This window comes from Hippocampus zosterae, chromosome 5 (assembly GCF_025434085.1).
Source record: "Hippocampus zosterae strain Florida chromosome 5, ASM2543408v3, whole genome shotgun sequence".
NCBI classification, from domain to species: domain Eukaryota; kingdom Metazoa; phylum Chordata; class Actinopteri; order Syngnathiformes; family Syngnathidae; genus Hippocampus; species Hippocampus zosterae.
In genome coordinates, this window is record NC_067455.1 from 10641469 (window position 1) to 10655276 (window position 13808).

Consider the following 13808-nt stretch of genomic DNA (forward strand, 5'->3'; position numbering starts at 1 on the left):
GAACATGCCAGTGGTGTTCTTATGGGTTCAGGACACACATGCACCTCCCACCTTTTGCCACTGAGTATCCCAGTTGGGAAATATTCACCCTAAGCCAATCCTGATTTGGGAGGGGGGCGGGGGAAAGCAAATACAAAAACTCCACTACCAAAATCTATGTCAACAGAGTGATGAGGTAGATTGAACAAGACGTGCACAGAGAACGGATTTTTTTTGTCGCCCTGAAGAGAAGCGATTTTTTTTTCAGGGGAATTAAAAGTTTATTTTGCTTTGAATCAGTTTTTGAACTTCAGCAGATCCCCTCGGAGTTTGTCGGACTTTAGACACACGGGGCCAATGTCAAAAGAGGCCAAAACAGAGAGCATGTCTCTGCATCCTCTGGGAGGAGGAGCAGAGGTCACCTCGGAGCAAGAGCACTTGTGCGTTTTTGGGACGGGAGACATGGGACGCTCTCTGGGCCAGCGCCTGCTGCAGACGGGCTACAAGGTCGCCTACGGCAGCCGCAGACCTCTCGGCTGCGGCCCTGTGCCTCAAGGAGCTCAGGTAACACACATGGCGCTGCTGCTGCACGCGGTGAGCAGCGTGTCGGTTGTGGAGTTCAAAAGGAGGGTTGAAATTATGCCCTGTCTTCCTGGGCAACACCAAAACAAAAAAAAAACCCAAACAGCTTTAAAAAAAAAAAAGAAACCTTATCAGATGAGTTGAAGGTCACTGATAAAATCAATGTTTGTCTGCATGCCTGTTTGTAGAGCATTGTGCTTGCGTCCTTGTTTTTTTTTTTTACGTTGGGCAATGTGCGTGGTTGCATAATTCTGGGAACTTGACACTTGAAATTTACAGGAACTACGCAAAACATTTTTTATTTTATTTAGGCGAGGGACACCCTGAACCGGTCGCCCACCTATCGCAGGGCACACAGAAACGAACAACCATTCACGCTCACATTCACACATAGGGACAATTTAGAGTGTTCAATCAGCCTGCCACGCATGTTTTTTTTGGAATGTGGGAGGAAACCGGAGTACCCGGAGAAAACCCACGCAGGCCCGGGGAGAACATGCAAACTCCACACAGGGAGGCTGGAGCTGGAATTGAACCCGGTACCTCTACACTGTGAGGTCAACATGCTAACCACTGGACCAAATATAACATTTCTAAATATGATATTGTCATGGGAAAGTCACATTTTAGGATGCAGGGCCAAGGCAAATGTGATTTCTTTTTTTGTATATGTAGTGAATATTTTCATCGTGCATTTCCAAATTTTATTGGACTTTCATACGGCACAGTAAAATGCCGCTGTAAATACTTTTACGGTTGCCACCCATTGATAATGTGTCATAATGATCAATGAATATGTTCCGTAATTCTTCAGCTAACCCTTCCATGGACATTTAATGCCGTTTGAAACCTGAGCGTGTGTGTGTGACTCAACCACGAACGAATGGGAGTGTTGCCACGTGTAATACTGGACTTCCTGTGTTGTGTGTGCGTCACAGGTGATGAGCTATGCAGACGCAGCCCAGTTGGCCGGCGTGATCTTCGTGTGCATACACAGAGAACATTACGGCTTGATGGAGAAACTCAGCTCACAACTGATGGGGAAGGTATTCATCTTGACTGACTCTGCTTTTGGAAAAAAAAAAAAAAACCTGAAATAACGAAAGAGAAAAACTAGCAGTAGTTTAGAAGGGAATGCTTTTTGAAAACAGCGGGTGAAAACTTAACATTTAATACTGTTTTTCTAAAATAAATAGATAAATAAATAAATAAAAATGTTAGGGGATAGAGCTACTTAATGAAAGGCAAATATTTCCATACTATTTCCCGTCATCAATTTTATGCCAGAGTTCCCATGATACAAGTAAAAACAATTTCCAAATTTTCAAGGGCCCAATGGATTTTTTTGTTTTCCCAAATGATTTTTACACGTGACACGGCAGGAAATTTGATACCTGCGGTCCCAAGGTTAACCCAGTCAGTCCAAAAACAGATGAGTTTAAAAATAGAATCAGAAAATAAGATCAAATAAAGCACGATATCAAGAAATAAAAGCTAGGGCTTACCTACCGTTTGAACGTACGGCAATATGCAAATGCGGCAAGGATGCGGATGCAGCAGAAATAAAGAGAGACTCGAATTGTAGAACAACTGTTTAACGCCGCTCTTCATTTTCGTTACACTTCAGTTGGTGAGGTTAGTCGGGATGTAAGCATTTTTTTCATTGTTATTACTATACCATGAAATCCCACAAATAGGAACAGCAATGGCCTTTAGAAGATGATCATCTGGTCGTTTTGCGATCATACAATTCGCATCTGCAGACCTCTGCCCGAGGCAAAACAAAAAAAAAAACCCTGAAGAATCTCTTGCTCACAACAATCTGCTCTTAAAACAGGACCTATTTGGAGGCAGGATGTAATGAATACTCCCAAATGACTTCTAAACATCCAGTGCCATTTTCCTCAGCGATGTTACCTCATCGTTTTTTTTTCTTGAACTCTATTTGGCATCTATTTGCTTATCTTCCACTTCACCTTTTGTCCTTAGGTGCTGGTGGATGTCAGCAACAACCCTGAGCAGAATCTGTACCCGGAGGCCAACGCTGTATATCTGCAGAGGTGAGAGACACACAAGCGAGCATCTTTCAAATGCCCCCACCGTCCGCCCCTGTTTTTGAATTATCAACAATGTTTGCCGCGCAGACTACTTCCTGGATCGCATGTGGTGAAAGCCTTCAACACCTTATCTGCCTGGGCTCTTCAGAATGGGCCTTCCGACGCTTGTAGACAGGTAATTGGGCAATTATACACGATCAACAAATATCACGATAGACAACTGATCAATATCAGTACAAATTGCACTCAATATAGCATCGGTAAAAAAAAAATTACAAACAAAAATAAGGATGATTTTTTGTCAGTCACAAGCACCTTCTTGGAAATTTTGGAGCACAAAAGTATGTTTTGGGACCAGATATTTTGATTGCCTTTATGTTGTTGTATTCGATTTAATTTTATCTTCAATCAATTTAATTAAAAAAAATTATAAACTTATGGATAGACGAATTTGAAATGTGAACATTGTGATTTCAAAAGTAAGCACATTATGTTTAAAAAGGCATTTATTTAATCATGGAATTGAGCAGTTAATGTGACTTTTTCAGAGTTGTTTTAACCACTTATTGAAGCTTGAATATGATTTCAAAAAACAAACCAATACAAAATTCTGCCTTTTATCCTTCAGGTCCTTACTTTGAAGAGTTCATTTAATTTTGTTTTCAATGTATGTCGATATCAAATGATATGAAATACTGATATCGTGATACACATATCAGCCATATTTCTTTATTATGATTAAAGTTTAGCAAGCAGTAATATGATTAATTTGTCAAAATTACAGTATCACAACCTAGAAAAAAAAAGAATTCTTAGACATCTTTACAATGTACCATTTTAAAATGTTAACCGTGTTGATTTATTCCGCCAATACACTGGCGTTACAGAGCTACAAGCCTTTGGCAAGTGTCTGATGTGTTTCCACAGTGGGGTGTTGACCAACAAGTTAAAAATAATGGAAAAAATTTCAGCCAAATTATATTATTAACTCATTTTGAAGTTCGCATCAAACCCATCCCGAGCGACAGCAGCCAAATTTGGCGCGTCGGCCTTGTGGCTTTCCTGCGAGTGCCACGTCTGATGTATCCTTGAATCAATTAACTCAAAGTCACTCTTGGATCTGAGCGTCCCGTCACACGTTTCACTTTATGGCGCTGTACTGAAAAACTGCAGCATATGTGAGTATTTTTTTTCCCATTTGTTTTTGTTTCATTCTAATCCGTTTGAACACTCCCAGAGGACTGTGAGGCACATATGTGTTTGTGTGTGTGAGTGTGGGTTTTGTGCATGCGTATACAGGTTTGTTGGCATTTGCGGACCATCGTTGTTCAGTCACTAGCGCTTTTCGACAAAAAGTATTATTTTATCCTTGAAGATGTATCAATGAATTTACGTTATGTGAACAAAAAGGAAAAGGGCACAGTTTTGTAATTTAACAAGATATTATTATACAACGCTCGCAACCATGATTAAACATTGGGAACAGTGTGGCTGTAGCGAGCAGGGATTTTGAAAAGAGGATAACAAGAAAGTTTTGATGGACGCTGTCAGAGAGGAATTAATCAGACCACATTTGTTTTTCGTGCTGGTAATTTGCATCGCTGTACAACTGCACTCAATCGTACCGAGAGCTCGTTCTAATAATTGGAAATTCTTAAATTAACTCACGTAGTATCACTGAATGCATGTGTGCCTCACTGAAAGATACAACCAAGGTGGAGCATGCTTGATTGTTCATTTAAGACTTTGGCAAGAGTGTCGATTGAAATTGAATTTTATTAATGTCTCGGGCAAGGCTGAATTGTTGCTCATGGATTGGATGTCATGAGATTTCATAAGGTTTAAGAATTGCATTGCTCACGGCTGCTGTTGTGTTTTCCTGTGCATATGACAAGTCGATATCTGGAATCAAAAGTTGCAAAAATAAATAAATAAATAAATAAATAAATAAAAGAAACACTGAATATAGAGTATACCTGTAATACCTGTTAAAAATAGTGTCAGTGCTGGTAGTAAATCACATGAAATACCAAATATATCTATCTATATATATATATACATACATACATATATATATTTTTTTTTTACGAAAAAGTTTACTTGCGAAAAAAAACCCAACAACTCTTAATTATGGTTATATTAGAACCAAACTTTTTAACATGAATTATTATTTTAAACTCCAGCTGTACGCAAAGTGTGCAAGAAGGCTACTGCTCTAAATGTTCTCCAATTCAGACACCTTAATATCAAAATCTACTATAGAGCCTCCAAACTATCGATTACTGCACAGTGATTTGCTGGTGACATTATGAAGTATGAGAGCCACACTTAAAAAACCCGTTTGAAATACCTTTTGACACTTTAATATCAAGCAATGGCTTTATGTGGAAACATGTTTTTTTCCTGTGCACATATTTTCATTTCGTTAAGTTTGACCTATAAAATCTTGAGCAATACAGACTTTACCATGCGTTGGAGGTTTCAACTTTTAATTGGTAAATATTACAATGCAATACTACATTCCCTCTCAAGACAACATGCAACAGGAGGAGCCGCTGCGGGTGCCCGCGCTGCCATCAAAAGAAGCGATTGCTACACTATTAAAAAGTATCTTACCTACTTCCTGGATATTGCAGGTCTACGTGTGTGGCAACAGTACAGAGGCCAAACAGGCTGTTGCAGAGGTGGCCACCAAGATGGGCTTGACAGTATTGGACAGGGGGTCTTTGTCAGCAGCCCAAGAGCTGGAGGACTTCCCCTTGCAGCTGTTCCCCGAGTGGAGGCTGCCTCTCCAAATTACCATCGGCCTGACCGCCTTCTTCTTCTTCTACTTGCTTATCAGAGATGTCATCTACTCTTACGTGGATCAGGGCAAAGACATCTCCTTCAGAATCATGGTGTCCCTGGCCAACAAGGTCCACATTTTCTTTCAAAGTAACCTTCGAGTGGAAAATCGTGTAACTGACGTGCGGTTGTGTGCACTGCGTGTCTTTCAGGTGTTTCCAATCGTGTCGCTGATCATGTTATCCTTGTGTTACTTGCCTGGCGTTATAGCTGCCTTCCTTCAGCTATACAGGGGGACCAAGTACAGGTAAGATATCGGAATAGTATGGATGTCTTATTGATTTAATAAAAATGTATTGTTATTCCACGTACTGAATGGAATCGTAAAAAAAATATTGAAAACAAAAAAGCACCGGCAAAGTATCAACAGAAATCGCTGATCAAAAGAATTAAGAAAACGATACTTGAACCGAAAGTGCTTGGAAAAGGTAAGGCAAGTAACACGGAGAATAAAAACAAAATGACTGTCCAATTTAAAAAAAACAAAAACATAAGCAAGATCAAAGACAAACAACAACAATACTTACAAAGCGGGAGACTAGAGCGCAAAAAAAAAAACGACGATTACGAGATGGAGAGGTCTCGAAAACAACACTTGAGCAATAGCAGCAACAAGGTCAATAATCTGACAAGAGACATGGCATCTTGGCAGTCCTGAAGTATTTGGCTTACTAATGAACACATTGCCCTCCACTGACACCTGCTGGAGACACACAAGAACAGGATCATGACATTTTTTTTTTTTTTAGGCGCTTCCCTGATTGGCTGGATCGCTGGATGCTGTGCAGGAAGCAGCTGGGGCTGCTGGCACTAGCCCTTGCCTTTCTTCACGTGCTCTACACGCTAATCATCCCAATAAGGTGCTTTAGAGTTTATACCGGCAACATTTTCGCGATACATTTCTGATGCATTTCTCTTACATTTAAGCTATTTCCAAATAGTAAGAAAAAACAACAAAACTCCGTATTTAAAAATAATAAATCGGGTAAATTGTATGAGTTGGTGTGGAAAGATATAATAATGGAGATTTTAAAAAAGGTGCATGTGCCACTGTGCAATTAGTAAAACATGTTCTGGAAAATAGGGACGAGTGGACCAATTTTTTTAATAATACTAATAAAACCAGTAATAATACAAACATGACCACACATGACTGACCAAGTACAAGGATACCTTTTTGAAAAAATATTAAAGTTAGCAAATTGTGACCTGTAGGTTACAGCCTGACGGGGGCGAGAAAAGCCAAATAAAAATAACATTAACCTAAAAAACATGTCCATTATTAAGCGATCTAATTTGCTTTCACTGTTAAAATGATTTGACTAGCTTTTGACAAGCGTGCAATTATTATGGCATTTCATCATTTAATTAAATGTTTCCTGTCCATTTCGGTTGGGGTCCCCTAGTGTTATAAAACCACTTTTGAATTCAACATAAATACATTTCTCTGATGACTTTTATCCTTTATGAAGCTTATGATTTGGGGTACAAATCTTTTTACCAGCGTATTGGCGTCAGCCGATATAAGCTTATATTTTTACTCAGGAAGGAAATCGGTACTTTTGAAAAAAGCTACTGCAAAATATAATAATCATATTTTCTTGTCTTGAAAACGTACAGATATTATGTGAGATTCAAGAGTTGGGACTACGTTATCACACAGGTAAGATGCGTTTTTGAAGCCCAGTCAGATGCATTTATTTATTTATTGTGTCAGCATTCAAAGCCCTGTCTTATTTATTTATTCTTGTTTAGGTCAAGGAGAACCAAACGCCAAAGTTTGACACAAGCGTGGCCTGGCGAAGTGACTCCTACCTTTCTGTGGGCATTCTGGGATTTGGCCTATACATCCTGCTGGGAATCACATCCTTGCCTTCGGTCAGCAACGCTCTCAGCTGGAGAGAATTCAGCTATGTCCAGGTAGTCACTTAGAGCGTGTGTGTACACTGCATTTAAATGTGTGTTGACTGTGAATACAAAGGTCCAGTGTGGCGTTTGACTGGGCAAAATCCCGGCACCGTGTTTACCGTCAACATTGGCAGTCATAACTGGAGGAATATGTCTGTGGATTTTTCCCACCCGTGCTCAAGCTGTTCCTTCGCTCAGCAGCTCCCCGACAGACTTTTCATTATGCAACTGTCTGTGCCTGCTTGTGTGTGTGTGTGTGTGTGTGTGTTTATGTGTGTGTTTGGAGTGACATAACATCATATTGTGCGTCTGGGAGTTTTTCATGAGTTCAGTTGGACCCGTTTCGTTCCTCATGAACGAAACGGGTCTCAACGACTCGCTTGTGTCACTTCATGAGACACGCGTAGACTCAGAAATGAACCAGTGGAAATACAATTTCAAATTAACGATTTTTAATCATAAGACATTATTTATTCTAATAATATTTACCTTGATAGATATGAAAGATATTTCTTATTCAATCGGCTGGGGGAAAAAAAAATCATGCAGCCTTGTGTTCCTCATTATCATTTATTACGGCCTGGTTAGCCAATTTTTATATTATTTATATTATTATCATCATCGTCAATAATGATATTGCTGTACTTTGTTTCTTTTGGTTCTAGTTTTATTGTTTTTTTTCCCCCCATTCCATTCACATTTTCTCTATATTTCTAAAGAATTACATCATCAAAACTAAAACAATGCGTTTTAGGATGCTTTTGATGAGCAACCGCCCCTTCAATAATTATTTTTTGGGTCATCTTTTTTTTTCCTTTTACACAGTCTCTTGGGCTGCCTGATTGATGACAGTTTTCTGACATTGATGTCCTTTTCCTTTTGATTCTAGCTGTCATCTCAAAAGATGTGTGGGTGTTTGCCTGTTTGTGTGTTGTGCGAAGCACTGTACCACAATTTCAGGATGAAAAGCCTGATATACGGCAAAGTCGGAATTTGTGATTAACTATGGGGCATTTCAGGCCACCACTTACCTTATGCACCGATAAAGTGCCACAGAGGTGGCGCTCCACTGGAAGTTTGCACTCACTTATTAAAAAAGTGAATCAGACAAAATGCTTCACACCTTTCTGTCGCCAAGACATTTGGCAGACACCGAGATTGAAATACAGCAAACAAGTACGTTGTTGGATATTTCAGACAAATTAGCATGCTGATACGTGAGCAAACTTGGATTATAGTCTGATGATTCACCAAATGCGACCATGCTGAAAATAATTACAAAGGCGCCATTGCTATGCAATTTAAAACTTGCCTAATGGTGATTTTATTTTCAAATCTCCTATTCCGACGTGTACTGCTGACTTTCACATGGTGTGAAAATTTAGAGAAACAATTGGACTTTCAAAAAATGTGGTGACTTGTCAAACATACTCATGACTTTCAGTTTTTATACCACGTCAGGAAGCTATGACATGAGAATGAAAAATTTAGACATTTTTTTCCCTTTACCGTGAGCTGCTTGGCCTTTTCCTACTTTGATCAATGTAAAACATAATCCGCCGAGCTAACGAAGTCATTCATAAAAATGTAACTGGGTCACGTGAAGCTCATCTTTGCATTCCACACCCCTTTTCATTATTCCTGCACAAATTAGAGCTGTCGTTTAAATGCTAATGTTATTCATCACTCGTCATTTAGTGGCAACACCTTATCTATGGTCACTTGCCTGGATCGACACTCACATTCTGTGTGTGCGTGTGCACTGTATGTAAATGTACCTCCACAATATCAAAGGTTAAGAGTCTGGTGCTTAACACCGTAGCGCATATCCCATGAATATGTTTCTGTGTGTGTGATGATTGACTTTCTTGTTCTCCAGTCAAAGCTGGGCCACGTCACCTTGTTCCTCTGTACCCTTCACACATACCTGTACGGCTGGGACAGGTTTCTGCGACCCTCCACGTACAAGTGGTACACACCTCCAGGCTTCATGCTCAGTCTGGTGGTGCCCTCAGTGGTGCTGGGGCTCAAGCTGCTGCTCCTCGTGCCGTGCGTGGACCGCAGCGTCACTCGAATTCGACGGGGCTGGGAGAGGACACAACCTGATGAGGAGAAAACACTTCTTACATAGGAAGGGTGTGTCAGAAAATATACAGAAGTTTGTTGGAATTAGTGAGCATAACGGCGAAAACAGATTGAGCCTCTGCAACTTTGTTTTCGGCATAGGTGGCACTTGGATGACCTTTTCCCATTTTTTTTTGAACAGTAGTGATTCAATTGTGAAAGTCGTGTGTATAAATAAAAATGATCACATTTTTGTGTGCGTCACGTTCGGGCAAGCCGAATAAAGTTGGGATCCCAGAAGTGTAGACACCAAACAAGGTCTCCGTAGCAAAAAAGGGTTTAATATACAAAAATCGCACTGCCAAAGAAGTAACAAAGTGCTGGTCAAAACAGGGACCAGAGGGCACATAAACGAGTAACAAAAAGCGCCTGCACAAAAGGCAAGGGAGGAAAATAAGAACCGCGAACGAAGGCAAACAAAAAACAATGTAGCAAATACACGCAAATGAAAGCCAAATCACAACATAAAAACCATACTTACAAAATGCTTAGTACCGAGAGTTCAAAAGCGAAACACGACGAGGTCTATAGCAAAAGCAGTCTATGAGCAAGGAAGCAGCAAGGAAGCAGCAAGGCAAAGGCAATACTCCGACAACAGGTGCACAGCAGAGGGGTGCTTAAATACAGAGTGTACTAATCATAGATTGGCAGCAGGTGTGCACAGAAGTCCGCTCATGCCACCCGCTGGCCAGACTGAAACAGAACCGTGACAGTGTGGCAGTGGACCCCGATGCTAGTCACCATTGTAACGAGCATAGAAGGTGTATGGCATTTTCTATTAGCATTCATTTTTTAATAATGTCTTTACTTGATGATTTCTGTCTTGCAACAAGTGGTGGAGGAAAAAGCAACACATTGATTGCATTGATCTACGGTACATTGCCTTTTATCCAGTTGTGGTTTCTGGTCTGTAGGGTTACCTTGTCCCATTGCGTGGTGGTGGTGGACCCCAAAAAGCAGGCAGGAGAGAGGAGCAGGGTGTATTTGAAGAAGTGTATTGATAAAACACGGAAACTAAATCCTAAGCAAACAAAGTCCAAAGTAGCAAACAAAAATCATGACTGAAGATAAAACATAACAGCAACCAAAACAGGACTGAAACAAACCTGACAGTAGCAAGAAGCAACATGACCCGACACGGAGTGTTCGAGCTGGGAGTCATTTTAAGGCCCTAATTACCTATGAACAGGTGTGCAGCTGCCGGGGGAGCCCTACAGTGCCACCTGTTGGTCCATAAACCGAATCATGACATACCTGGCCAAAAAAAAAAATCAATAACAAAATGTGAAATTCTTTTTTTCCAATGTGATTTGAAACCCCATTTTCAAGCTCCTTTACCACAGCAGTGCAGTATTTCCCTTTGCCTAATTCCCACTGCGCAATTTTCAAAAGTTTCACAATCGTTTGCTATTTCTGATTCACTGCTTTCTGTAACCAAATTAAAATGAGAGCAGCAGGCGATGTGTGAGCATGTCGGACGTTAGGTGTGTTCTGGCTCCTCTCAAACATTTACCATTGAAGTACAGTGAATGCAAAAGGTTAATCTGCGGAATACCTGTAGTGGCAAAAGTGTTTATACCCCTCCACTACTCCTTCCTTATCCGGAAAAATGTCTTTGTGCTCTGTAGTGAAAAGAAAGATTTTCGCAAGATGGAGGGAACAAGAGATTGGGACTCAGCCAAGCTATAATGGAGACACATAATTTTTTTATTACGGTATCTATAGGTGATGAGCTGAGTTTCAAATGTACATACACAGCATTTTTTTAAATTTTTGTTCAGAGCACCCACGTGTTTATATCCGACACTCTCATTCGCTATTGATCCAAACAATATTTTTTGAGCAAGATGTCTAGTACAGTAATGGTAATGTTTGGGAAGCACCTTGGTCGATCAATTTATCTTTTTATTTCTGCTTCTGTTTTGATATGTCGATTGGCGATTTGCCCATTTCTATTGGGGTCTATGCATTTATACGCTCAGATTTAACTTTGTTCTTCTAGTGTTCGCATATGAATTGAACCAACCAGTGAAATGTACTTCCAATTAAAATACACTGTAGTGGTAGAACTGCATAGATGTGTCTGTCTTATTAAGATGACTTCACGGAATCCGGTCCGTGAACTCACGAAACCTCCCTGAAGAGTCTCGCGTGCGTCTGATCCGTCTCCAGAGTTCATCTAAAGTCTTTGTGTGGGAAACATTTGCTCAGAGTCGTCGACTTCTTCTCCCCATTCATTTATACAACAGCTTATCCGATCGCGGAGAGAGAAGTGTGTCAAGTGCGCTATCAAAGGACCCCGGGAAATTTTATATTACTTGAGAGAGTAGGCTATAGGTTCTTGGGAAGTAGAGAAACGGAAGCAAAGGAGCGGGAGAGACATCGGTGGTTGGGTTGGAAATCAAACTTCAATATATATGCACAGCAGGCGTAGGCATTTAGCTCTTACATGCATAAATTCATCAATAGCATAGGTTAGACACGCACATAGAGTACACCTGTGGGAAATATCATGCAGGCATCAAACTAGAGCAAAGGATGGAAATATTGATGACCCGAGGAAACATAAAATATTGACACTTTATGTTGGGCATTGTTCTGTTGGAGGAAATTGACATTCTAGCTATTACCTTAGTTCTATAGAGGAGCAGCGAGTTTTTATTTTATTTATTTACTAGCTGGTTTGCCGCCCTCCGGGCAGCTCATCAGCTAGTTCCTGCGGAAGGCTGGTAAGGTGGGCCTTCGGCCCACAAAAGTGTTGTTGCTTGGTTCAACTTTTTGTTCATCTTCATTGCTTATCGCGAAAATAAAGAGATGTTTAGCTCTACTAAATAACTAACAATTTCATTGCAATGCTTGTGGGTAGACAACATTTTTTCGCAAAGATGCCCGCGCGATCGTAGTGAGCCACTGCCTGAGCGGCGCAGTGGCGGCGCAGTGGCGGCGCAGTGGCGGCGCGCAGCGGCGCGGTGAAGTAGGTACGTTTTGAAAAGGGACAGACGGAAGGACAGACCGCGTGCGGGACGACGCGCAATATATATATAGATTTTTTTAGCATTGTTATCATTTGACTTCATGGCAGCATCGTTAGCAAGCTACCACTTGCTAACGATGTGTGATGTGGTTTTATACATAAAGAGAAAAGCCCCGCATGTGCCGTGCAGATATTTTGGGGATAATACTCTAATGTCACAACTATGATGTTTTTCAAATTTTTTTCTCTATCACCTTTCTGTAACGATGCTATTTTTCATCACTACTTGTGAGACTAAAATCCCTAGCTACATTTATTTTATGACCACACACAACGCATTGAAGTACCTCACATTGACCGACGCACTGCAACGAAAAAAAGTCAACCTTACAGTTTTACCGAACCATAGTTTGATTATCAAGGATGATGCAGAGAGGAAGTGGGTTGGAATAAATGAGGACATATGGCTATTTTGAGTCTGGTGGGGAACATCACTCACCCAATTTATTGATGGCACCCGTGCATTTCAGCGATAGAGACTCCCTGCTTTGCTGTCAAGCCTTTGGTACATCTGAAAATGTAAGTATCGTGGAGTCTATTGTCAAACAAAATGTATATCGAATATAGTGGCAAGTCTTGGTGGCACTGCAACAGCCGTCAACCAGCTCGGCCTGGCTTATGCTTGGCAACTTGAAACATTTTTGTTTTGATGCGTTAAGTTTGTGAATGCTCATTGCATGTTGTTTGGCTGTTACAGCTGCAACTTTTTAAAACTCTTCCCTGGCAAGTAAATTTTTGAATGGCAGTAAAACTACATGCCGGCCGCTAATGAAAACGAGTTCCCTCAACCCACACACCACGTGAAAGTTTATTTGTGTCGACTCAGCTGGAGCCATCTCGCTAACTCCGTGTGTTAGATTTTCAGTTGCTTCCAATTGCTTTTTGTTTGATTTGCATGAGAGGCTGTTGTGGCATTGGTCATGTCGTAGGTTCGAGTCCTGGTCAGTGCCCCAATAAACATGCACAAAGCCATCTAAACCATCTAAAAAGCGGGTGGGTTGCGCTCAAAAGAGCATCCAGCGTACAAACTGTGAAGCAAATAATGCGAGTGACTTGCTGCGGTGGCCCCTGGCAGAACAAGCCAAAAGTCATAACAACAACGATAACGCCAAAATAGGACTAAATGTTGATTCTGCTGCCTTAAGGCACAACATGCTGTCAGCAACGGCTTTCTCCTTTAATGTATTCTAATAAATTCACTCAGGCCTCTTGTGATTCGAAAAATAGGTTTTAGTAAATTGTTAAGGACAAGACGGAAGGTGTTAAAAAAAGAATCAAGG

The 13808-nt window shown here is 40.7% G+C and overlaps 1 protein-coding gene and 1 long non-coding RNA gene across 3 annotated transcripts; one reads left to right on the plus strand and one right to left on the minus strand.

Annotated features, from left to right (window-relative positions):
* The first annotated feature begins 142 nt into the window (after window positions 1–142).
* On the plus strand, window positions 143–9733 carry LOC127601086 (metalloreductase STEAP4-like). 2 transcript variants are annotated; one of them, XM_052066097.1, is made up of 10 exons: window positions 145–543; window positions 1500–1607; window positions 2551–2621; window positions 2706–2793; window positions 5255–5533; window positions 5615–5709; window positions 6212–6322; window positions 7083–7125; window positions 7218–7382; window positions 9250–9569. In XM_052066097.1, exons 1-10 carry the CDS (start codon window positions 337–339, stop codon window positions 9499–9501), a joined length of 1419 nt encoding a protein of 472 aa, XP_051922057.1. In that variant the 5' UTR covers window positions 145–336; the 3' UTR covers window positions 9502–9569. The 2 variants fall into 2 exon arrangements, with proteins under 2 accessions (XP_051922056.1, XP_051922057.1); XM_052066096.1 differs by lacking the exon at window positions 7083–7125 and having other exon boundaries at window positions 143–543; window positions 9250–9733.
* Window positions 9734–10206: 473 nt separating this feature from the next.
* On the minus strand, window positions 10207–10994 carry LOC127601126 (uncharacterized). The gene is made up of 2 exons (XR_007962492.1): window positions 10749–10994; window positions 10207–10414 (listed from the first exon to the last, which is right to left on the minus strand). It is a non-coding gene; the product is annotated as an uncharacterized LOC127601126 (long non-coding RNA).
* Between the last annotated feature and the right edge of the window lie 2814 nt (window positions 10995–13808).

Coding starts and splice junctions, on each gene's coding strand:
- LOC127601086 (XM_052066096.1), top strand. CDS start 337: ATGTCAAAAGAGGCCAAAACAGAGAGCATGTCTCTGCATCCTCTGGGA. Junction 2,622..2,705: donor AACGCTGTATATCTGCAGAG/GTGAGAGACACA, acceptor TTTGCCGCGCAG/ACTACTTCCTGGATCGCATG. Junction 2,794..5,254: donor CTTCCGACGCTTGTAGACAG/GTAATTGGGCAA, acceptor TGGATATTGCAG/GTCTACGTGTGTGGCAACAG.